At 44.4% G+C, this 27,039-nt stretch overlaps 1 protein-coding gene across 1 annotated transcript in view; it reads left to right on the plus strand.

The window, feature by feature from the left end:
* The first annotated feature begins 1,465 nt into the window (after positions 1-1,465).
* The window catches only part of LOC126473230 (tripeptidyl-peptidase 2), a 289,445-nt gene continuing 263,871 nt past the window's right edge, over positions 1,466-27,039 (plus strand). Inside the window, exon 1 of the mRNA XM_050100144.1 lies at positions 1,466-1,690. Coding sequence (XP_049956101.1) covers positions 1,529-1,690 — 162 coding nt within the window. The 5' untranslated portion in view covers positions 1,466-1,528. The remainder of the gene's footprint in view (positions 1,691-27,039) is intronic.

Below are 27,039 nucleotides of genomic sequence, written 5' to 3' on the forward strand. Positions count from 1 at the left end.
TGGTGGACAGGAGTTCAGCCTGCAGCCGCCGATTGTATGTTTCTGTCACGCCAAAGTTCATGCCCTGTTTGGTAGTCATTACTGCTCCAGTCCTTCCCTTGCCACATGTAACAGCCGTTCACTGTCATTTTTTTCCGGTTTTTTTCACAACAAATATCACAGAATCACTCAGCGAAGTGACATTCTGGGAAAAGAAATGTTGGGTACGGCCTTTCTGCAGTACATTCCCGGTGTGACAGACAGAGTCGGCATCATATTGTGCAAACACGGCATAAAGACTATTTATAAATCGACGAAGGAGATCGAAGGGTGTCTCACATCAGCAAATGAGAAAAGGGACCCACTTGTAACGTCGGAACATACCGCATTCATTGTACATGCAGTAAAGACTACATTGAAATAATTGGACGATCAGCCTACACTGATCACAAGCGGTATGAACTAGGTGAAATGGGCTACACACTAAAAAAAATTCGCTGAGATGGAAGTTCTGGCTGTAGAGAAGAGGTATCATAACCACTTGTTCAGGGAAGGTATGGAAATACTTCAACATGAGAATAGCTTTAAGAAGAAAGAAGAAGCCTTAAGGTGAATGGATCCTGGGTTCCTGTGCTGTAGCTGACGACTGTTAAAGGTAGCAACGGAAGGACTACAGTGGTAACGACCACGAAAAAGGCCTTGAACTTTGGTGTGCCAGGTACATACAATCTGTGGCCGTTGGCTCGACTCCAGTCCAACATCAGCAATCACGCCAGTCACTGGTGGTGGTGAAACGTCAGAAAAGTCATCACACAAACATCGGCTGAACAACGCAAGACAGAAGCCAACAGCCAATTTTTGAAACTTGGTTTTGCGCATCAGCAGTTTACCACACGCAACTGGTAAAGAATGTCCGTTATGAAGTTTGGGTTGACAATTAATCGATTTTATTGTTGGAAGATCCTAAGTTCCGAATCAATACTTTGACTTTCTGCATCACAAATGATAACTCACATCGTCGCTTTGACCGTTCGGTACTGGGTTAAGCGAACTGACATTACATACAGTGTGAATACATCCTGAAGTTGGCGTGACATGAAGGTCTGGTGTGAATCGGTCTTTTTCTCGATGGTAGTATTCCTTGATCATAATTTTCCACAAACATGTAGTACTCCTATATACTTTAATCAATTCAGTAATGAAGTCTCTGAATCACTGTTGAGTATTATAAATTCCAGAGTTCAGTGTACCCGCAGAGATAAGAATACTAGACCGAGGAAATAGTTGACTGAGAACATTCTCGCACGCTGGTTTCCAATGATTTTCAGTCCACTCGCTATCTTCTCTCTACATGTTATTTGTGCGTATATTTTTGTGCATACTTAAAAATTCAGCGTATATATCGATTAGCTGCTTGAATCCATAGATCACGATTCGAGTTCAATGTTTGGCAATTGATATACTATTTTACGAGGGTCTTTGCGTGGAGTGTTGGGGCTTTTTGTGTGGGTTCAGGTAGATTTGTAGGTTAATATAATTTGTGCGGATTATGAGCGATCAAGTAGACTGTGAATTTCCTGTATGGGGACTATTACCGAAGAAAGAAACAGGTGTGCAGTCTTTTTTAAATAAATTCCCGGAATATGACGGGCGAGGAATTACGATAGCAATATTTGATTCAGGTGTCGATCCAGGTGCACCAGGATTGCAGGTACTGTCAGTTAATACTGGTTGTTTTAAGCAATGTGATCTGTGTGCTGTTGTTAACGCTTGGCGAAATGAAATTTTTATTTTATGTTGCGGTTAAATATACCAACGCACATGGTTTAATGTAACTGTACAGTGTTAACAGGAAAATCTGAAATAAAGCCTTTGTTGACTCTAGGCCGATAACATAGAAAGTTTCTCGTGAGTAGTAAATGGATGAAGTGGAATTTGCTCGATATTGTCAGTGTTAATGTCACGGACATTAAGAACCTTTTCTTTCAGGAAATACCGTAGAAGTCGTAGCCAGACAGAATGACGAGGATTTAATTTGTGGCAGTTTCTTCTGAATTAAATATTCTAGATCAATGATGACCAAGAGGCGAAATGACCGGTCTTTCAGGTATCATTACGCTAATGTCTCTGGGCCCCCTAGAAGATACTCCCATTCTAATCAGCTTCTTTACATATCCACATTTATCACAAAGTCCATTCTAATACTTATACGATATAGAACTCACAAGTTCTCCCAAGGAATGCTTTCAATATGAAGAAGTAGCAATTCAGTTTCCACCTGTCTATTCAGGCATGTACAGCTTGTCCCTGTGATAAATAGTAGTCACCCACTGTCAGTGTTAGTAAACAAAGCTATTGTATTGACAACATGGACATGTCCATTTCATTGCTTATCGTAGCAGGAGTATAACATACCATTCATTGACTACTGCTCATTTGTTTTGTTAAATTAAAATCGTTTGACAACAAATTTTTGTCACAGTATTCAGCATGTATAGTGATGATAGAGAGCACTAGTGGAAAATGTCTAAAGCAGTTCTTTAGTATTGCATTGTTCTTAGCATTGTTTGAATGTCATTTGTAACAGACCACAGTATAACTTGCTTTTCATCCAACCAACGTCCCTGCTACGGAAGTAAAAGAGAGAGTACTTGATGGTATCCCCCCCCCCCCCCAGAAAAAACAACTTTTTACCAACAACGAAACATTCCAATCTATGTGGGTTAGTTCGTGAAAGAAAAATGACCATAACCAAGGGATCAGTGCTTAAGGAAAATTTAGAGTTAGATCATTAGAAATACACTCAAAGAGAAATATAGGGAAATGATTGGTATTGCTGATGTAGTGCTATAGTAGCCCATTTTGAATCCTACCCTCCACTAAAACAAAAGATCGACATATTAAGGGTCGACAGAAGCGTCAGATCCCACGCGTCGGGTTTGACCCGTGACGTAAGGATGTTGTCGTGTGTGACGTCATGACATTGCGGAGTTTGGTTTGAGTGTGGCTGTCTCCAGTTCTGTTTTATCTTATTTTATTTACTTTTCTGATCTGTTCGTTCTATCTCGTGAGATTTTTTAAAATTTAAAAACACTTATTACTTATTTTAATTATCTGCTTCCTCCAATTTCGGTTTTAGTTTATTATATTTATCTTTCTGATCTGTTCGTTCTATCCCGTGAGATTTTTTTTTTAAAAAAGACAAAAAACACTAATCAGCTACTGAAGCATCTTTATCTTCTATGGGTTGCTGGGGTTATGACCCCTGGGGAGGTGGGTGGGTATTCATGCATGGCTGTCTTCACTTACACGTTGTAGCTACGCAAGGCGTCTAAATTTGTTTATATTTAGTTTGCCCCCCCACCCAAAAGACCCCATTTCCCGCGCTTGTCCCGTTAGTGTCGTTAGGCTTCTTGTGGAAAGTGTGTGTGTTTGTTTTTGTTTCCGCCGTATTTGTGACGTCATGGGTCAAAGCAGACGGGCGGGATCGGACGCTTCCGTATTTCCCATATTAAAAACAGTAAATAAATTGAGTAGTAGTTACCAATGAAACCTGAATTTTTAAGTAACTTATGTCAGGAAGGAGAGCTACATGTATTACAGATAGTATTAAACAAGAAGTTAATCGCCCTAACATTGTAAAATCCTAATATTTTTTTGGAAAGCATCTTGGCATATCTCAACAGATAAATGGTAAAAATGATTTATGCTGGTGTAGCCTTGCAAATACATTATCGTGAGTAAATCTTTTCGATATATTTGATCTTGTTGGTCTTTAGAGTGATGTTCCCCCCCCCCCCCCCCCCTTGCGGGTCTGGGGATTAGAATAGGCCTGAGGTATTCCTGCCTGTCATAAGAGGCGACTAAAAGGAGTCCCTCCCCCTCAAGGGGGGTAGTTAGCACCTGCGTCCGGAGACGGACGGTTCCACGACCTCTATTTGCGGTCATTTTGGTTTTTCACTTCTTCTCGTTTCTTCCTTCCTTTGGTTGGTTCCTTTCTTTGCTCTTCTCCATCTCACTGTCTTCCTTACTCTTTCCCTTGTCTTCTTCTCCTTGCCTTCTCATTGCCTTCTTCTCCTTGCCTTCTCTGGTCTCCGCCTCAGCGTTTGAGACAGTCTGTCCTCTCTCTCCCTCTCTCTCTTTTCTTTTTCTTCTTCTTACTTCCTCCCTGTGCGCGCTTGAAGGCCGACCCACATGTTCGCACGCGTAGCCAGTGATGGGGTAACGCGTAATTCCCCGCCCTGGGTAGACAAGTAAGGCACGCACGTACCCCCAGGTAAAGGCCAGGTCCAGGGAGGGGTGATTGCCTGAGCTGATACCTTCTGACCATGCCGATTGGTCCCTCCGTCTGTTACTCAGGAGGTGTGACCTGAGGTGTAAACATTCACCTAAGGCAGGAGTGCCCTCTGAGAGGGTCCCCACAAGGAAGGAGCGCGCCATCAGAGACGCTGGCAACCATGGGGGATTCCTCCGCAATGGATTTCTCTTCTTCTTCTCTCTCGACTTCTGCCCATAAACGGAAACTTGACCAGCCACCAGTGACAAAAGTACTACCTCCTGCCCCACAGTTCCTCGTAGTTTCTCGATCTGAGGATGGCAAGGATTTTTCCTCTGTCAACCCTTTCGTTATCCAGAAGGGCGTAGGTGCCATAGCCGGATCTGTCAAGTCGTGTACCAGGTTGCGTAATAGTACCTTGTTACTAGAAACTGAGAGCGCCTTTCAGGCACAAAAACTGCTTCGGGCCACACTCCTGCACACGTTCCCTCTCCGGGTGGAGGCTCACCGCACTTTGAATTCGTCTCGTGGTGTGGTATATACTCGATCACTCGACGGATTGACTGATGAGGAGATTCAGTCTTTCCTCGCTGAGCAGGGCGTTACGGCTGTCCATAGGGTCATGAAAAAGGTCAACAATGACCTTGTACCGACCTGGACACTTTTCTTGACCTTTGATAGTGTTCAGCTGCCGTCGCGTATCAAAGCGGGCTACGAGGTTATTTCTGTTCACCCTTATGTCCCGACACCTACGCGCTGCTACCAGTGTCAGCATTTTAATCACACTCGCCAGTCTTGTTCCAATGCGGCTAAATGTGTCACTTGTGGCAGGGATGCCCATGAGGGTGACTGTCCACCTCCGTCTCCTCGTTGTGTGAACTGTCAGGGTGACCATGCAGCGTCCTCCTGCGACTGTCCCATCTACAAGGAAGAATGCTGCATCCAAGAAATTCGGGTCAAAGAGAAAGTGTCCACCTCGGCTGCTCGCAAGCTATTTGCTAGTAGGAAGCCCACGCTGCTCCCAGCGGGAAAATACAGTACTGTCCTCGCCTCTCCTCGGACTACCAGGGAGGTGGCGACGCAGACATGCGATCTGACCTTCAGCACCACGGTCGTCCGTTCGGCCAGTGCTAAGATCGCGCGGTCGACGTCTCCTCTTCCTCCCGTCACCCCTCCAACACAAGCACCTTCATCAGCTTCTGCCAAGACGAAGACCCAGAAGTCAGATGCACGGGCCTTCAAGAAGGAACCATCCCGTGCAGACTTCCTACGTACCTCGAACTCCCAGCCGTCGACCAGTACTTCCACTAAAAGACCTTCCAAGAAGGCTCATAGGAAGCACAGTTCTCCTTCTCCGCCATGGCGCATTTCTTCTCCTGCGCCACCCAGCGGTTGCCGCCCCAGGCCGTCATCCGTTTTGCCTGGCCGCACCGCTGGTAGACGAACATCTGGCCGTCCACCGGCGGAGGAAGCTCCTCCTCCCGGCCATCTTAACGAGATGGCCGATGAACCTATAGAACCAATGGATGATGACTGTCCGCCTACTGATAGCGGCGGCAGTACTTGCTCGAAGCCAGGCCCTCAGCGGCCTTCGAGGTGACCCCTTCTTTCATCTTCCTTTTCTTCTCACGATGGCACTTATTCACTGGAATATTAGCAGCATTCGCTCCAACCGAGAGGACTTGAAGTTGCTGCTCCGCTTGCACCGTCGGCTCGTCGTAGCCCTCCAGGAAACGAAGCTACGCCCATGCGATCACATTGCCTTGGCACACTACACCTCTGTGCGTTTTGACCTACCCCTTGTGGTAGGTATTCCGGCTCATGGAGGGGTTATGTTGCTGGTCCGGGATGATATTTACTACGATCCCATCACATTGCACACCGGCCTGCAGGCAGTTGCCGTCCGAATTACTCTCCCCACTTTTACATTTTCCATTTGTACCGTTTACACTCCATCGTCGTCTGCCGTTACCAGGGCAGACATCATGCAAATTATTGCTCAGCTACCTGCACCATTTTTGTTAACTGGAGACTTCAATGCCCACCGTCCCCTTTGGGGCTCTCCAGCATCCTGCCCGAGGGGCTCCCTGTTAGCAGACCTTTTCAACCAGCTCAATCTTGTCTGCCTCAATACTGGCGCCCCTACTTTTCTTTCGGACACATCTCACACCTATTCCGATTTAGACCTCTCTATATGTACTACCCAACTTGCACGCCGTTTTGAGTGGTATGCCCTTTCTGATACATATTCGAGCGACCACTTCCCGTGTGTTATCCATCTCCTGCATCATACCCCCTCTCCATGCTCAGCTAGTTGGAACATCTCCAAAGCAGACTGGGGGCTCTTCTCTTCCAGGGCGACCTTTCAGGATCAAACCTTCACAAGCTGCGATCGACAGGTCGCACACCTCACGGAAGTCATTCTCACTGCTGCTGAATATTCCATCCCTCACACTACTTCTTCTCCATGTCGCGTAGCGGTCCCCTGGTGGACCGCAGCATGTAGAGATGCTTTACATGCTCGTCGACATGCTTTACGCACCTTTAAACGCCACCCTACAGTGGCGAATTGTATCACTTATAAACGATTATGTTCGCAGTGCCGTCGTATTATTAAAGAAAGCAAGGAAGCCAGCTGGGCTGCTTTCACAAGCAGCTTCAACAGTTTTACTCCTTCTTCTGTTGTCTGGGGTAGCCTGCGCCGGCTGTCTGGCACTAAGGTCCATTCACCAGTTTCTGGCTTGACGCTCGCGAATGACGTCCTTGTGGCCCCTGAGGATGTCTCCAATGCCTTCGGCCGCTTTTTCGCAAAGGTTTCGAGCTCCGCTCATTACCACCCTGCCTTCCTCACCCGAAAACAGGCAGAGGAGGCTAGGCCACCTAACTTCAGCTCCTTGAATTGTGAAAGTTATAATTGCCCCTTTCACCATGCAGGAACTCGAAAATGCACTTGCCCGGTCACGGTCCTCCGCTCCAGGGCCTGATTGTATTCGTATTCAGATGCTGAAGAACCTTTCTCCTGCGGGTAAAGGTTTCCTTCTTCGTACTTATAATCGCATCTGGATTAAGGGACATGTTCCCGCATGCTGGCGCGAGTCTATTGTTGTACCGATTCCTAAGCCAGGGAAGGACAAGCACTTGCCTTCCAGTTATCGACCCATCTCGCTTACCAGCTGCGTCTGTAAGGTGATGGAGCGAATGGTTAACTCTCGTTTGGTTTGGCTGCTCAAATCTTGACGCCTACTTACCAATGTACAATGTGGATTTCGTAGGCGCCGCTCTGCTGTTGACCATCTGGTTACCTTGTCGACCTTCATTATGAATAACTTCTTGCGGAAGTGCCCGACCGCGGCTGTGTTCTTTGATTTGGAGAAGGCTTAAGACACCTGTTGGAGGGCGGGCATTCTCCGCACCATGCATACATGGGGCCTTCGCGGTCGCCTCCCACTTTTTATTCGTTCCTTTTTAATGGATCGACAGTTCAGGGTACGTGTGGGTTCTGTCCTGTCGGACACCTTTCGCCAGGAAAATGGGGTGCCACAGGGCTCAGTTTTGAGCGTCGCTCTCTTCGCCATAGCGATCAATCCAATAATGGATTGCCTCCCAGCTGATGTATCAGGCTCCCTTTTCGTGGACGATTTTACCATCTATTGCAGTGCGGAGCGTACTTGTTTCCTGGAGCGCTGTCTTCAGCGTTTCTCTTGACCATCTTTACTCCTGGAGTGTCGCCAATGGCTTCCGTTTTTCTGCCGAGAAGACGGTCTGTATTAACTTCTGGCGCTACAAAGAGTTTCTCCCACCGTTCTTACGACTCGGTCCCGTTGCTCTCCCATTCGTGGAGGCAACAAAATTTTTAGGTCTTACATTTGACAGGAAACTTAGCTGGTCTCCACATGTGTCTTATTTGGCTGCCCGTTGTACTCGTTCACTAAATGTGCTCCGTGTTCTCAGTGGTATGTCGTGGGGAGTGGATCGAACCGTCCTACTTTGCCTATATCGGTCGATCGTCCGCTCAAAGCTGGATTATGGGAGCTTCGTATACTCCTCTGCACGGCCGTCCATCTTACGCCGCCTCAACTCCATACAACATCAGGGTTTACGTCTTGCGATCGGAGCATTTTATACTAGTCCCGTCGAGAGTCTTCATGCTGAAGCCGGTGAATTGCCACTGCCCTACCGGCGCGATATACTGCTTTGTCGGTATGCCTGTCGGCTACTGTCAATGCCCGACCACCCATCTTATCGTTCCTTTTTTGACGACTCCCTCGATCGTCAATACAGGTTGTATGTCTCTGCCCTGCTACCCCCTGGAGGTCGCTTTCGTCACCTCCTTCAACACCTTAATTTTTCACTCCCTGCAACCTTTCGAGTGGGCAAGAGCCACACGCCACCTTGGCTCCAGGCTCAGGTTCGCGTTCACCTTGACTTCAGCTCGCTCCCAAAGGAGGTTACCCCCGGTTCGGTATACCGCTCCTGTTTTGTCGAACTTCGTTCGAAGTTCATTAATATGACCTTCATTTATACAGATGGCTCTAAGACCAATGACGGGGTCGGTTGTTCTTTTATTGTCGGGGCACAAAGTTTCAAATACCGGCTCCATGGCCATTGTTCGGTCTTCACAGCTGAGCTCTTTGCCCTCTACCAGGCTGTTCTTTACATCTGCCGCCACCGACATTCTGCTTATGTCATCTGCTCTGATTCCCTGAGCGCCATCCAGAGCCTCAGTGATCCGTATCCAGTTCACCCTTTCGTGCACTGGATCCAACGCTCTCTTCAGCAGCTGGTGGACGACGGTTCTCCGGTTAGTTTTATGTGGGTTCCTGGCCATGTCGGTATCCCTGGGAACGAAGCTGCAGATGCCACGGACAAGGCTGCGGTCCTCCAGCCTCGGACAGCTTTTTGTTGTGTCCCTTCATCAGATTGTTGCAGGGTCATTTGTCGGCGCATTTTATCGCTGTGGCATGCCGATTGGGCTGCACTTACGGACAACAAGCTTCGGGCCTTGAAACCTCTTCCTGCGGCTTGGACGTCCTACTCACGCCCCTCTCGGCGGGAGGAGGTAGTTTTGGCCCGGTTACGAATTGGACACTGCCGGTTCAGCCATCGCCATCTGCTGACGGCTGCGCCGGTGCCGTTCTGCCCATGTGGGCACTTGCTGACGGTCCGCCACATTTTAACGTCCTGTCCGGATTTTACTACACTGCGTCTTGATCTTGGCCTGCCATGTACTCTCGATGCCATTTTAGCAGATGACCCAGGAGCAGCTGCTCGCGTTCTTCGTTTTATCAAATTGACCAACCTGTCTAAGGACATTTAATTATGCTGTTTTTTTTTTTTTTTTTTTTAAAAATCCTATGCCTGTCGATCTTTTATCGTGTTTTCCTTTTTAGTTGCTGTTTTAAACCTGTGCGTCCATTCATTGTATCCCATTTCTCCTATCAAAAGATAGAATCTTCAGGGACGTGGAATGTTAACAAAACACACACTGATGAAAGCCACATGTAACAGTGGCCACAACATTGATCTCTAAAACTAGGTGATGTGGTCACATACCATAATTGGAAAAGTTTTGTTGAAGACCTGTGTATTTGTGTAAGCAAAACCATATTAGGAAAGTTTGGTTAATGGCGGAGGCAGTAGAATGAATGGAATTTGGAGACGTTGATTGAAACACAATTAAGTGGAAGTGGCAGGTGGCATGCAATATCTGGTGAAGTGGTTTATTCAGAAATACTGAAACATTTGATACTGACCAACAGATTTGACCTCTGACTTCATCAAAATGGCAGACACAAATATCTCATCTAAATCCAATATGCCCATGACATCTTTCTTACAACCACAACAGATACAAAACAGTAATATGGATATAAGAACTGTATATAAAATAAATTGGTATAAAAGCCAATAGGCTACGTAATCAGTGGTACACCTTTCGGATTTTGTAGGTTTCGGGTTGGGACAAACAACTCTCCTTATCCCTCAAATATCCAAAATTTAAAAAATCCATTAACCTTGCAGTTACATAAATTCTCTGGATGGTATCGTTATCTTCCATTAACCTGATAGCTAATTTGAACTCTACAGTGCACACTGAAGAAGAAACACTGATATTGGCAAAAAAATAAAGACTCAAATGCTGGTAATGATATTTTCACTTCTCCTATATAACTAAGCAAACTCCACAATATCCATAAACACTGAAACAACAGCATCCAGAAATGGGTAATAATAGAAAAATGCTGTATTGATAAATTGACTTGTGCTTTATAGCTAAAATGATTTCCACGTACGCATCAACATTGAAATGACACAAGCCAGTAGCCATGTGAGCCAAGTATAGGTGTGTCCACTCTGTCAACATAGCTAAAATTAACTGCACAAGAGCCACAAGTCATGAATAAACAAGATTCATAAGCAAAACATGTATCACACTTTGATAGTATATCTGGTATCAGAAATTTCAGTTAACGAATACAGCTGAAATGAAGTCCACATCACACTAAAATAGCTGCTGGGACATGAAACTAACCAAGCACACATCAATACAGTCGTAGGCCTAATAAAAACCTAAAACAAGATAAACGCATTTTATCATCATCGTAAGTCAGTTTACTCCCTGCTGCGTGTTATGATCTCATTTCTCCATTCATTTCTTATGTAATCAAATCGTTGACTAGACTTCTCCATTTACAGTGATCATCGGCTCTTCTTAATGTAATGTGAAGAGATAGGCCTGTAATCGTAGCTTAATCCTGCCACGTATTTGTTGCTCTTCCTTTTGGTCTTCTGTCTTCGATTTTGCCTTGCAAGGCAGTCTTTTCTACATTCTCATCCTCTTCTCGATATGTGCCCAAAGAATTGTAAGTATATTTGACTGAAACATGAAAATAAACTACTTGTGATGATGCTAAACTCTTTTGTAGTGGAAACACTGGATGTACTTTCTGCCATTGGCACATGTAACAGCTTCTGCCAATGATACATATGGAGGCATCAGTTTGACTCTTCATTAGTTTTTGTGTTACAGATCTCGCAGCTGTACAGGAACACAGGAATGACACGGGAGATCTGTGCGGATTAGGTTGGGAGTAGTGCCTCCTTGTGAAGGCCTCGGTGAGACCCTCACCATACTGAGCAAGGGAGTTCTTGTCACTGCAGATACGTGTCCCCGGGTGGCCAGGCTGCGTGGGAGGGATTTTTTGGTGTGAAAGGGATGAGCAGTTGAAATGCAAGTATCTTCATGAACTGGACTCAGGGCCAAGGGATCATATCTTTGTTCCTTCACAGCCTCAACACATTATCTCCCATCCGATTTGTGACCCTCGGCAACCCAGTGCACCACCTTCTTAGAGGTTGACTTCTACTCTGATGGCTCCATCTGCACCTCTGTCTATATTAAACCCACAAACCACCAACGGTACACTACTATTCCTTCCCCGCCCCCTTTAAAATTGCTGCTTGCATCCCACTTGATAGTTACACTCCGGCCCAAGATCCTAGAGTTGGTCGTCACGTGTGCAGTAGGTTTGCTTGCTTGTGTGTATGAATGGTGTGTGTTTCTCTTTTGCTGATTAAGGCTGTGACCAAAAGCTTTATCTAAGTGTCTTTTAATTGTACGTGTTTACAACTTAACATGTTTTCCTTATGTTAAGTAGCAATCTATCTTCGCCTAGACTGTTAAATTCATGATTGCCTCTCTAGTATCTTTACCTGTCACAAATTTTCTGCAGATTGCTGGAATAGGCATTGGTTTATGGTATACAGGACGATGTCGTAGCATGCAGTGTTAATGCTATAGTCTAATAGTTGCAGTCCCTGACTGATCCTTTCTTGTGAAGAGGAATTAGAACAAATGTAGTCCTGTCTTTAGGCCATTAACCAGTTTTTCCCTCCCCCTGCGGGCCCGGGGGTTAGAATAGGTCAGCACAGTATCAAGTGGGGCTGCCATGTACCCTGGTGGTTGCAGCCCCCTGACAACCGGGATCGCTCAGCTGATGCCTGGACTGTTAACTCCCCATGTATACTGTGGAGTAGATGTCCCTTTCCCTGAGGCATCGGGATTCCCGGCAATGGCCATCCTGCCAGATGGCCCTTGTTGAGGCTGGGTGGTACCCGTGGGGAGGCCCCCTGGTTGGAGTGGGTGGCATGAGGGCGGATGACACGCCATGAAGTGAAGTGTAGTACATCATCTCTTGCTGGTGGTCCGCTGCCAGCAGTCTCTAAGCGGCCGAAGTCTAACTTCAATGCGAAGAAATATGACCCCAAATCATTCCCCTCCCTGGCCACACCATGGGAGGAACGCCAGGCCAAGGATGACAGTGATGTTTATTCACCCTGGTATGAGAGTTGATGGGGAATCTTTCATGTCCATGAAGCCTTGGTTTTTTGTGGGGCATTTGGAGGACAAGTTTGGGGAGGTGGAGGGCTTGTCCAAAATGCACTCTGGGTCAGTCTTGATAAAAACAGCATCCTCTGCCCAGTCATCCCCCTGTGGGTCCAGGAGTAAGAATAGGCCCGAGGTATTCCGGCCTGTTGTAAGAGGCGACTAAAAGGAGTTTCACACGTTTTGGCCTTTGTGATGGTCCCCCGTAGGATTTGATTTCCATTCTTCAAAATTTTCCCGAAGCGCGAGCCAATTGGGGAAGGGTGCCTTACATGGTGCATTGTGTCCATCGTGCATTGAAATCTTTAGCCCATTTTCTTGTCATCGCCATGCAGTCCCGCCCATTCTCATCGCTTGGGCAAGGACACCTACATTGGTGCGTTTTCCACCATATAGTATGCCGTGTCGCTTTCTGCATCGACAGTGACCATGGACTTATTTGCACCTGATATCCAGCATGATAGCCAGTCTGTTGTGGTGGGTCCACCATGTACCCTGTTGGTTGTAGTGCCCGACCACACAGGGATGACTCTGCTGATGCCTGTGCTGTTAACTCCCCATGTATGCCATGGAGTAGATGTCCATCATCCTGGGGCATCGGGACTCCCAGCAATGGCCATCCTGCTAGGTGGCCTTTGCTGCAGCTGGTTGGTGCCTTCGGGAGGACTTCTGGTCGGAGTGGGTGACATCAGGGCGGATGACATGTTATGAAGTCTATCATCTCGTGCTGGTGGTGTAACACCAGCAGTCTTTAAGCGTTCACGAGCTCAATTCAACGCACATAAGTATGACCCCAAATCGTTTCCCTCCCTGGCCACATCATGGGAGGAAAGTCAGGCTGAGGATGGTAGCAGATCTTATTTGCTCTGGTACCTTGTATGTTCGAGAGCTGATGGGAATCTTTCATGATGATGGAGCCTCAATTTTTTGTTCAGCATTTAGAGGACAAGTTTGGGGAGGTGGAGGGCTTGTCCAAAATGAGATCTGGATCAGTCTTGATCAAAACAGCAACCTCTGCCCAGTCACAAGTGTTACTCGCTTGTGACAGGCTGGGGGATGTTTCTCTAACCATGGTCCAGGGCATCATATTTCACAGGGACCTTCTTTTGCAGTCTGCTGATGAGCTGTGCACCAATTTAGAGCGATAAGGTGTATATTTCGTCTGGTGTGTCCACCGGGGTCCGAGGGATTATCAGGTTGCCACCTGTGCCGTCATCTTGGCCTTCGAGGGTTATACATTGCCCGAGAAGGTCAAGGTGGTGGTCTACCGCTGTGATGTAAAGCACTATATCCCTCCCCCGATGCGGTGCTTTAAGTGATGGAAGTTCGGCTTGTCTTTATTGCGGATGCCCATCACATCCCAATAGTCCATGTGCCCCGCCTCCCATTTGTGTCAACTGCGGGGAGCACCATTCACCTTGCTCGCCAGACTGCCAGATTTTCCAGAAAGAAAGGAAAATCATGGAGTAAAAGACCCTGGATCGACTGGCCTACACTGAGGCTAAGAGAAAATTTGAACACCTGTATCCTGTGCATATGACATCGTCTTAAGCCGCCACTACAACAGTTCTGGCACCATCAGCTCCGCCAACCCCAGTCACCTCTCGGAGCTGGAAGACTACACCTGCCCCCTTGATGGTGGGGGACATTTCCCTTCCTGTTGCTCCTGCACCTCCTACTTCAGGAACAACCCCCCCCCCCCCCATTCAACGCGGACGTCCATCCCCATTTCTAAGACTGAGAAGCATAAGTCTTCTTTGGCTTCACTTGCTAGGAAGGGGTCCCTTGGGTCACTCCCTTCCCAGGTTTCTGCTAGTGGGAGAGATGACACCTGCCACTGGCTGAAAAGCCCAGAAGCAGCCAGTTGTAGGGCTTCATGCACATCCTCAGTCGCGGAGACTGAGCCATTGAAGTCCTCCCAGCCAGGGAAACCCAAGGGGCAGCGAGAGAGATCCAAAAAGAAAACACCTAAGATCAAGGAAATTTCAATGGCAGCCGCACCACAGCTACCTACAAGCTCTTTGTCTGAGGATGGGGTGGAGATTTTGGTGTCCACTGTGGACCTAGTTCTCGCCAGACCCTCAGACACAAAGGTTATAGACTGCTCGGGCAATAAGTCAGTGGCAGCAGGTGACTCTGAGGCGTAAACTACCTCATTGAAAGTTCCATGCCTACCCAGTCTCACGATGATGTCATCCTCCAGTGGAATTGCGGCGGTTTTTTCCACTGCATGGCTGAGCTATGGTAGCTGTTGAGCTTTACACCTGCTATCTACATTGTCCTCTAGGAAACCTGGTTCCCGGCATTGCGGACCTCTGCCCTTCGCAGCTATAAGGGATATTACAGGAACTGTAGCAACTATAATCGAGTGTCAAGTGGAGTTTGCGTTTACGTCCTAAACTCAGTCTGTAGTGAACCTCTGCCCCTTCAAACCCCTCTTGAAGCCGTGGCTGTCAGAATAAGAACGACACAGGAAATAACTGTCTGCAATGTGTATCTTCCTCCAGATGGTGCAGTACCCCTGAATGTATTATTAGCTGCACTGATTTATCAACTCCCTAAACCTTTCCTACATTTGGGTGATTTTAACACCTATAACCCCTTATGCAGGTGGCACTATGCTTACTGGCTGAGACAGAGATGTCGAAACTTTACTGTCTCAGTTTGACCTCTGCCTCTTAAATACTGGGGCTGCCACAAATTTCAGTGTGGTTCATGGTAGTTACTCGGCCATTGATTTATCATTTTGCAGCCCAGGACTTCTCCCATCTGTCCACTGAAGAGCTCATGACGACCTGTGTGGTAGTGACCTATCTTCCTGTCACTTCCTCAGCATCTGTGCCATGGATGCCTGCCCAGATGGGCTTTAAACAAACTGGACACGGAAACTTTCACCTCAGCTGTCACTGTTGAATCTCCTCCAAATGGTAACATTGATGTGATAGTTGAGCAGGTGACTACAATTATTGTTTCTGCGGCAGAAAATGCGATCCCTCGCTCTTTAGGGTGCCCGAGGCAGAAGGCAGTCCCTTGGTGGTTGCCGGAAGTTGCTGAATCAATGAGGAGCTTCGGCAAGCTCTACAGAGGCATACTTCCCTTGAGCACCTCATAGCCTTTAAACAGCTCAGTGCCCACATTCGCCAACTTATCAAACAACACAGAAGCAGGAGTGTTTGGAGAGATACCTCTCGACCATTGGGTGCCAAGTCTGGGCAAAGATCAAATGTCTTTTTGGGTACCAGACCCCAACAGGTGTTCCCGGTGTTACCATAAATGGTGTGTTATCTACCGACGCAAACACGATTGCCGAGCACTTTGCTCGAGCCTCTGCATCGGAGAATTAGCCCCCAGCCTTTCTCACTCTCAAACGGCAGCTGGAAGGGAAAGTCCTGTCATTCTCTACACGCCACAGTGAATCCTATATAACGCCCCATTTACAGAGTGGGAGCTCCTCAGTGCCCTTGCATATTGCCCCAACACAGCTCCTGGGCCTGATCAGATCCGCAGCCAGATGATTAACATCTCTCATCTGACTACAAGCGACTTCTCCTCATGGTCTTCAACCGGATCTGGTGTGATGACGTCTTTCCATTGCAATGGCGGGAGAGCACCATCATTCTGGTGCTCAAACACAGTAAAAACCCTCTTGATGTGGGTAGCTATTGGTCCATCAGCCTCACCAACATTCTTTAAAAGGCCTCTGGAACGTATGGTATGTCGGCTATTGGGTTGGGTCCTGGAGTCACATTACCTACTGGCTCCATGTCAGGCCGGCTTCTGCCAGGGTCGCTCTATCACTGATAATGTTATGTCCCTCGAGTCTGCCATCTGAACAGCTGTCTCTTTTGACTTACGTAAAGCATACAACGGCAACGGCCTTGCTGTAGTGGATACACTGGTTCCCGTGAGATCACCGAAGTTAAGCGCTGTCGGGCGTGGTCGGCACTTGGATGGGTGACCATCCAGGTCGGCATGTGCTGTAGCCAATTTTCGGGGTGCACTCAGCCTCGTGATGCCAATTGAGGAGCTACTTGACCGAATAGTAGCTAGCGGCTTCAGTCAAGAATACCATCCTATGACTGGGAGAGCGGTGTGCTGACCCCACGCCCCTCCTGTCCGCATCCTCCACAGAGGATGTCACAGCAGTCGGATGGTCCCGGTAAGCCACTCGTGGCCTGAAGACGGAGTGCTTTTTAAAGCATACGACAAGACCTGGTGACGTCATATCCTTGCTACATTGTATGAGTGGGGTCTCCGGGGCCTGCTCCTGATTTTTATTTCCAAAATTTCCTGTTGATCCGTACTTTTTGTGTCCAAGTTGGTGCCTACCATAGTTGCATCCATATCCAGGAGACTGGAATCCCACAGGGCTCTGTATGAAGTGTCTCTATTTTTAGTGGCCATTAACGGTCTAGCAGCAGCTGTTGGGCCCTCCGTCTGACCTTCTCTGTATGCAGACGACTTCTGCATTTCGTACTGGTGCTCCAGTACTGGTGTTGCTGAGCATCACCTACATGGAGCCATCCAAAAGCTGCAATCATGTGTTCTAGCCCACAGCTTACAGTTTTCAGCTGCAAAGTCATGTGTTTTGCACTTCTGCCGGCGTTGTACCATTCATCCGGACCCAGAACTGTACCTTTATGACGATCCACTCAGTGTAGTGGAGACATATGGATTCTTAGGACTGGTTTTCGACACTCAGTTGACTTGGTTTCCTCATATTGGTCAGCTTAAGCAGAAGTATTGGCAGCACCTCAATGCCCTTCATTGCCTGAGCAACACCAATTGGGGTGCAGATTGCTCTACGCTACTGCGGCTCTACAGATCCCTTGTCCAATCCCGAAATGACTATGGGAGTGTGGTTTATGGTTCAGCAGCACCTTCAGCATTGCATTTACTCGACCCTGTGCCCCACTGCGGGGTTAGACTAGCGACAGGAGCTTTTAGGATGAGTGCGGTGACCAGTGTACTGATGGAGGCTGGGGTCCCTCCATTGCATGTCAGACGTGCACAACTGCTCGCCAGTTACGTTGCACATATTCGTAGTTCTGAGCATCCGAATTACCATCTCCTCCTCCCGCCCGCAGCAGTCTATCTCCCGCATCGGCGGCCCAGGTCAGGGCTAATGATTGTGGTTTGCCTGCTGTCCCTTCTCTCCGAACTGGAGTCCTTCCCTTTGCTGCCTCTACTTGTGGCCACAGCTTCATCTGGACCTTTCACGTGGCCCTAAGGACTCCGTTAACCCTGCAGCTCTCTGCTGTCACTTCCTCTCGATTCTTGATGTGTTACGGATCTCCGAAATGGTTTACAATGACGGCTCGATGGCTGATGCTCACGTAGGCTTTGCATATGTTCATGGAGGACATATTGAACAGTACTCCTTGCCAGATGGCTGCAGTGTTTTCACTGCAGAGCGGCGACCATATCTCGTGCTCTTGAGCACATTCGCTCATGCCCTGGCAAGTCATTTCTGCTGTGTACTGACTCCTTGAACAGCCTACAAGCTATTGACCAGTGCTACCCTCGCCATCATCTGGTAGTGTCCATCCAAGAATCCATTTATGCCCTGGAACGGTCCCGTCGTTCAGTGGTGTTTGTGTGGATCCCTGGACACGTTGGAATCCCAGGCAATGAACTTGCTGACAGGCTGGCCAAACAGGCGACGTGGAAAATGCTTCTAGAGATGGGCATCTCCGAAGCTGTTCTGTCTTACGCTGCAGGGTTTTCGGCTTTGGGAGGCGGAATGGCAAAACAGTACGCACAACAAGCTGTGTATCATTAAGGAGATAATGAATGTGTGGAAGTCTTCCATGCGGTCCTCTCGCAGGGAATCAGTTGCCCTCTGTCGGGCTCTGCATTGGCCATACATGGCTAACACATGGTCACCTATTCCGTCGCCTCTGTGTCGCTGTGACTCCCAAATGACAGTTGTCCACGTCTTGCTGGACTGCCCACTTTTAGCCACTCTTTCAGTGGACTTTTAACTTTCCCAGCTCCCTACCTTCGGTGTTGGGCGACGATGCCTCAGCAGCAGCTTTAGTTTTACGTTTTATCCTTGAGAGTGAGTTTTATACTTCTATGTAGCTTTTAGCACATGTCCTCTGTCTCTCTGTGTCCTCCACCCTAGTGGATTTAGGATGGAAGTTTTAATGTGTTGCAGTGTGGCTGGCTTCTCCTTTTTATTCCCATGGTCAGCCATCCACTGTAATCTGCTTTCTTGTTTTACTCTCTTCTGTCTCTAGTGTCTCTGGCATTTTCTTGTTCTCTTGTGTCCCTTTTTGGGTTCATTGCCTTTACTTTGTTCTTGTGGTTTTTCCTTTCTTTCTGTTTTGTGTTATACACTTGTGGCATTGTTTTATTAGGAACAAGGGACTGAGGACCTCGTAGTTTGGTCGCCCCCCCCCCATCTTTTAACCCAACCAACCAACCAGTTTTTCCTGCAGTATCACATATTAAATGTAGAGCATGCACAGTCAGAGTTTCTCTGGAAATGCTGGCTATACCTGGGGCTTTGTTTTTCAGGTGCATGATGTCATTCTTTATTTCACTGAATAAAATATCAGGTTCTGTTCCTGATGCCAGGCAAATGATTTCTTCTTCATGTTATTTCCTTTGCAATACAGAGTTTCGTGGTGTTATTTCCAACAACTATTGTTACTTTCATGTCACTAATAATGTTGCAATTTGTTTGTTTTATCACCCACATGCATGATTTAACGTCTTGAGCGATTTTGTTTATTTTCTTGAAGAGTTCATGCGTTTGATTTAGCTTTCAGTGCTGATTTATTCCATCACAAATAGTGGTGAGATACTGTGTATTATCAGTATGGCAGGTGTGCTGCTTCTTCATGTTGACTAGTTTGTATGACAGTATTTCTTCAGTGTGGTCCTCCTTTTGATCCGTATTAGAGTTGTTTGTAACTTGCTCCCATGTTTGTGGGGCTATTCCTTTCTCTGTAACTCTCTGGTATCTGGGTCTTCATTCTCTAAGCTCTTTGAGGTTATTTTTATCTGTAATAGTACCACAGGTTGCACCAGGATAGGTCTTGTAATCCAGGACCGAAGTATGCCAACATTGCCTCACCAAATTGAAATCCATGGGTTGTGAGATCATGGATCTTGTTGGAAAAGGGTATTACAGATAGATAGGTTGTTATTCACACAAAATTCTAATAACTACTTGCCATGCCCAAGCCGTATAAAGTCCAACAACAGGTCTTGTGTGTTCATCATTTATAGTCTCACTAATCTTCATATTAAAATAATCCTAGATGCCTAATATTTCCTTTTTAGGTATCTTTCTGATGGTATGTTCCAGCAGCCATAAAATTCACAGGTTTTTATGTCAAATGAATCTGCAGTGGGAGCATAAACCTGAATGATGTTGACATTGCAAGGAGAAGTTTCAAATTTAATGGTGATCGTTCTATCACAAACAGGCTCATAAATCATGACAGCATTACAGAGGCTTTTAGAAATCACTGCAGAAACGCACCCTCACTTACAGAGAAAATATGCAGTATTCATTGCTTGAGTCATGAAGTGGCCACATCCTCTCCAGTGTGACTTGCTAATTTCAGGTACATCTAGGTCATGAAGAGCCATGTCTCTCTCCACAATAGCAAGCTTTCCTGCCTGCAAGAGGCTTTGCACATTCTAGGTTGCTATTCTTTTACCGATTCCCAAGGATGATTAATTTGACTGATCTGTCCCTTCTGAGGCTCCTCTCAACCCTGATCCGGAGATCTGACTGATCCAGTTTGTAGCAGTTCCACGTGCTTTTATTTCTTCGTTTGTTGTCCTTGGTTTGACGTACTGACTGAAAAATGGGGTTGTAATTTGGACATGGACTACTGTAAATAATGTAGCCAACAGATGCGCAGATGCAGTTCACTGTCTTTTACTTTCACTTTCACTTTTCACAACCCCCCCATATACACATTTATATGGCCAGTGCACTATTGGTTAACTTTCCATAAGCCTCATTAATTGTTAGCAAGTGAACCTCCGTATACTGCTACAATAGTTTCTTGTTGAACATCTACAAGCAGGAAAAACCTAACCACAAAGTTCACAGTTCTTGAACAATAATCAGGCACATATGGAGCAGATACTGTCATTTTTTTTTTCTTTTTTTTTTTTTTTTTTACGCATCGCCTAATTGTTTAACACTTACTACACTGTTAAGTTGAAATATTGTTGTTCTAACCAGCACAGGTTACTCATCTGAAACTCGGCCTTGGACCGTCTCGTGACTAAAAATCAGGCCCTCATATATATCATCACAATTATAGGTGCTGAAACTACACATTATTCAAAGTTTAATTTACACAAATTACAATTAAAACTTAACTCATTAAATTAACTGACTATATTGAAAACATTCTGTCTTTTTAACAGTTTCTTCTACGACATGGGTTAAGCCGAATGATTTGTATAAATCATGAAATTAACAAATATAGTTACGAAAACAATACTTTTGACAAGAATTAATTACTTTGGAATTAATTAAGGTCTGGCTTTGCTAACATGTTTTCGAATACAGCCAAATAAATGCTTAAAGAATGCTAGGGTTTGGTCTTCCAAATGTTTATAATTATTATAGAATTTATTTGTTTATAAGTCAACAATAAAATTTAGAATTACAAACAATTACTGATTTCACCCTATAACAAAAGATACTAAATAGCAATTGTCAAAATAAATTAGAAAATCAGTTACATTCATAAAACTAAACACAAAATTAGATCTAGTGTTATATTCTTTAAAACTGAGGGCCAACCTTTCTATTTTATGAAAATGCAGATAATACTCGCGTATGTTATGGTAATTAGTTCAAAGTGAAAAAAAAAAAAAAAATAAATAAATAAAATGAGGAGGCAGATGACAAAACAAGAGAAGAATTAAAACTATCCCAGCTTGCTTCATCACCGACTAATGGTCTTACTCTTGAATGTAATGTGAGATTGAGTGAAACCAATAGATTGTCTTAGGAAATTAACAGTGGTGGTTTTCCGTTGCCTTCTACTGTTTAAATTAGGCCACTCCCAACATGGAGTTGGGCACCTTTGTAGCTCCTCGAAAGTGCAGATGCTATGGGTTTGCCTCTTCCGCTAGTGACAATGTACCAAAATCCATCTTCTCGGCTGCAGGTGCCATTGAGGTCTTCACCACAACCCTGACAATGCACCCTATGAGAGGGTGCTATTTTCTGAAGTTAAATGAACATTGTTTTTTAATAAGGTTAATACTCTTGCTGCTCTTGCTTCCTCTCACAACATTGTTTTTTTAATGAGGGTTATACTCTTGCTGCTCTTCCTTCCTCTCACTTGCAAGATGAGGCCCTGGGCTGGCAACCGGTAATAGCACAGTTACTTAATCCTAGGATGCATATACAGGGCCTCGGAGGCCCTTGTATGTCTTCATTTTTTAAAAAAAATTGTTTAATTTTTTGTTTGATTTCAAACTGCTTTCCAGTACTCTTTCACTAACACTGTGACATTCCTCCTATCAAGTCTGAACGAGATACCTTTTTAAGTTTTTTGTATAATTCAATACGTGTACCCATTCACCGTGAATGCATAAGCAGGGCTTCAGAAGCCCTCACACAGTTATAAATGTTCTTTAGCCTATATTGTCTTCAATATTAAGGGAGCAGTTATTAATTCAACAATAACTGTAATGGTATTTCTAGCAACAGGAGTGCCATCAGCAGGAGTAGCTGTAGTAGTAATAGTATAACTAAAAAATAATACACACTACTTTCATATATTGGCGATGTCAGTGTATTATTAACCTTTTTGCTATCAAATGTTTTATTATTGCATAGTATTGTTATCCTGTGCTGCTCTTGTCAGCCTCATTGTTACTGTAGTTTGTTTGTTGCTGCAAGGCCCATATTGTTACGAGTATGACTCGTTTAGTGCTGCACAAGCTGCTGTTTGAGAGACACGCCTTTTGCTATGGCTTCGACACGCAAAGCAAAAGAGTCAGTACGTGCAAATGCAGATAATTTTGAAAGTGTTGTGACTCAGTGGTTTGAAGATGATGATTCTTCCGAGGAAGGAAATATTTTTGAAGATGCAAGTAGTGAAGAATCAGCCAATGAACCTGCAGATGTGAATATTGAGGCAGATGACAGTCCTTCCGATAATTACTTCATCAGTCTGAAAATAAGAACAACAACAAAAAGGTATAGAAGACCACACATACATTAGTTGGAATGGAACGATTTGGAAATTAGATCCTCCTGCAACTTTTCGTATGCCTGTCCATAATATCGTAAAGAAGGCACCTGGTCCAGCCCGTGGCTTGAAAACCTGTAAACCTAAGGATGCTTGGGACTATTTCGTCTCCAAGGAAATACTAGAGGAAATCATCAACTGCACAAATATTGAAGGTAGAAGAGTGGCTGCTTTACGTGGTAAAATGTGGAAAAACGTTTCGCTTGCTGAAAAGGAGAGTTGTCTTGGTTTTTTACTGCTTTCTGGTGTTGAGAAGAGTTGGAATGTCCCTATTAGAGAATTGTTCTTGGATGAAAAGGCAAATCCTACATATAAGGCCACCATGTCAATAAATAGATTCGAAGATATAAGGAGAATGATTAAATTTGATGACAGGCGTACCCGTGAAGCTCGATGTGCAGATGACAAACTTGCAGTTGTTCGCTATGTATGGGAACTATTTCTTGACAAGTGTAGAAGTAGAATGATTCTCAATGATTCGCTCACAGCTGACCAGCTAGTCCCATTCCGTGGAAGATGAAGCTTCACCCAGTCAAGTATGGCATAAAAATATTTTGGTTATGTGATGCTACAGCTGCATATGCTTTAGGTGGAATTGTTTACACGGGAAGGAAGCCCCATGAACCTATTCAATTGAATTTGGTGAAAGATCTTGCTAAAAGCATTGAAAGATCATAAAAAAATATTACTGTTGACAACGTCTTTACTAGTGTGCAGCTGGCAGAAGAGATGCTTCAGAAGCAAATTACAGTGGTGGGAACAATCAAACAAAATAGACCAGAAATTCCTAATGGGATGAAACCATCTGCCTCAAGAGTGATTCATTCCTCTTTGTTTGCATTTAGAGGTGACATTACAATGAGCTATGTTCCCAAAAAGAAAAAGTCTGTAGTTCTCATTAGCACAGTGCATCATGACAGAAACATTGATGAAACTCATGCAAAAAAGAAACCAGATATAATAAAGTTCTATAACTCTACGAAGGGTGGAGTAGATAAAATGGACCAGAAAATTCGTTATTACTCTTGCAAGAGACAAACAAGTAGATGGCCATTTGCATTATGGATGAATATGATGGACGTCGCAGCAATGAACTGTGAAATTTTATTTTCCGCCCAACATCTGAAATACCATAGTGGAAGAAGTGATAAAAGGTGTTTGTACCTAAAGAGATTTAGCAGAGGAAATGGTAAGTCCAGTAATGGAACTTCGTATTCAGATCCCTAATCTTCCAAAGAAAATCGTTGATGCCATGCAAAGATGTGGTGTTCAAAAAGATGTCATATTGCCGAACCAACTACCTGTTTCAGGAAAAAGAAGATGATGCAATTATTGTCCATATAATAAACACAGGAAAAGTGCTATGACATGCATTAAGTGTAAAACCAACATTTGTAAGGAACATAGTGGCGTTCTTTGTGCTTCTTGTTTGTCACATGTTGAAAACTAAAAAAAATGCAATTTTATGTGAATAATGAATAATAACTTTTTGTTAAAATATTGCCTACATACAAAATATTGTGAATAATGAGTATGTTTTAATTGAATAAATTGTTTGTAATAAATGTTATAAAATGTAAACTGCAACTTATAAATTAATTAATAAAATTATTTGTATATGTTGTATGTAAATGGATGTAACTAATAAAAATTCACTCTTAGAGTTTTTTCAAAAATTAATAAAATGTTAATCAGGCCCACCAGATCCTGTTACTGTATCTTAGGAATCTTTCAATATGACAATAAATTTGACAGAAATAAATTTAACTCCAAAGAATGATTATATGAAAAGAGGAAAATTTTAGATTAGGGCTGGCCTTGGAGGCCCTGCATATGCATTCATGTGTGTTTTCGGCACCATGCATCCTAGGGTTAATGCCAAATGCGTTCCATAACAAAACACCACTCAGTTAACCAAACAAACAACTTAAAAAGTACACAGACAAATAAAATACGTATTTCACCTACTTTCCCACTAACAGCAGTTGTCTTATGGGCACAAACTACAAAGATGAGTATGTAATATTCTAGAGTGTCTGGCTGGTCACATTGTAATTACTCCACGATATTTCAGTTGACTACTGCTGTTGGATACGGATTTCACTGTACAAGAAAGCTTTTCTTTTACTAGGCTTCTTGTGGGTTTCATGCCTGACTCTGTTGTAGGCCACTCTCTTCATTGGTTAGACCATTTTGGACTGTAGTTCCAGTGCTGTCTCTAATCACACAAGATTGCCTAAGTATTTTAGTTTTGTCATGATCTGTAGTATGGCCAGTTTTTATTCTATGATTGGCTGCTGCTGATTTGGTGATCTGGAGTAATTCAGGATGGCACGTGTGTTCACGGCACGTACCTTCTACCGTGAAAACAGGTTTCCGTACGTATGCTTTGCCACGCTGGCAGGAGATTTGGCATACCCCTAGTTTTTGAATGCCTAGTCTATCCTTCACTGAGTCTAACAGTGTCAAGGTTTTAGGTGGTGGATGAAATACACATTTAATATCGTGCTGATTTTTCTGGAAGTATTGCTGGTAAACATGATGCACGCTCTTGATTTGTGCACAAATGCTTAGGCAGCGATAGTACACTACTTATGCAGAAAAATAATGGTGCACAGTATGTCAACAGTCTCATGTGTAAACATATGGCTGTGACTGTTAAATTTGATGGTGGTATATGTGACGTTTCAGCTTGGACATCAGTCTTTCACAAATAAAACTCTCAGCAACTTTTCTGACATCAAAATTTAACAGTGATACTTCAAGCAAGCCACTTGCTATGAAACTCTCTTCTCATAGGCTACCTCTCAAATTCATCGTTCATAAATGACTTCTGGCACATCATTATTTCATGGGTCAACGCCAACTCTCAGTACCGAATTCTTCATTTGACCAGTTTGATCAAGGATTTTCTGAATGCAATCTGACAGGAACAGGACTTCAGTTAGTAATGTAGAAACAGAGAGTAATTAAATCTGCTTCATTAGTCAAAGTAGTTCATGTGATATTTATTAAAATAAATTGATTGGCATTATAGGAGGTTGACCTTGGTTCACCAATAGAATGTTTTGTGGAACAGTTTTATGTAGAAGAATCTTGTGCATCGTTCATTGTTGACACTGTTTACACGTGGATTTTATACATCACATTCTCCAAGCATTAAAAAGAAAAGTTTTGCAAAGAATAAAACTGTTTCTTATGTGAAAAACATAACACAAAATGATGAAGTAGATATTTTGGTAGAACAGCACCATCAAATATCATTGTAAAGAAACTGATATGCAGTGCTCTCAGCTCGATATGCAGTGCATAGACCACCTGATACTGTTCTTTAGCGACACCTCTCTGTGATGACTGAGGCTCTACTTTTCAATTACAGTAACACCGAGTCCCTTGGTCTAGATTGCACTGGTGTAAATTCACTTAATTATCACATTATTTCCATGGCATCTAGAAACTTGCTAATCTAACCATTGCATCTTTAACAATTTCATGGTGTCTTAAGCTGATCTCACTCTTGGTTTTCTAAAATTCGTACTTCAAGCCAAAGCTATTGTTAATTATTTCTTCTGACTCTGGATAAACTGAACATGAAGATAGTTCCTAAGGCCTGTGTGGTAAAGTAGCCTGAATTGATTTTGGCTCTCTGGTATATTCTTATAATAGTTGTATTCCTTTGGTTAGGTGGTGGGACGATGTTCCCCAAAATGGGAAGTCGACTGACTGGTGGGTCACATAGTGACTCACAAATGATCACCCAAACTATGTGTACATGCACGTCAACATTATTTGCTTGATAACAATCTTGACAGACAGGTGCACAATTTAGTGCAACTGGGAACTGAAGTCTGGGTTATGGCTTGCAGTACTGATAAGTCATTAGACCACTTTGTTCCCATGAACATTTTAACCATGCCATTTCATGGTGTAACTTTTACGATCCTCTTAGATTAGGTGTCCTTTTCATTCAGTTGACCCATAATGAGGAGATCCTCCAGGATATAGTTTTAAAATTGGTTCCATAAATTCACACGTTTATAGGCAGCTCATTGAGTCCCAAACATGTGAGAGTGTAGTCCTATAAGTGGAAGGTGGACTGTAGTTGTCGCATTGTATAGGAATTGAAATTCGGTGAAATAATAAATCCCCTAAGC

Source organism: Schistocerca serialis, chromosome 4 (assembly GCF_023864345.2).
Source record: "Schistocerca serialis cubense isolate TAMUIC-IGC-003099 chromosome 4, iqSchSeri2.2, whole genome shotgun sequence".
In the NCBI taxonomy this organism is placed as follows: Eukaryota; Metazoa; Arthropoda; class Insecta; order Orthoptera; family Acrididae; genus Schistocerca; species Schistocerca serialis.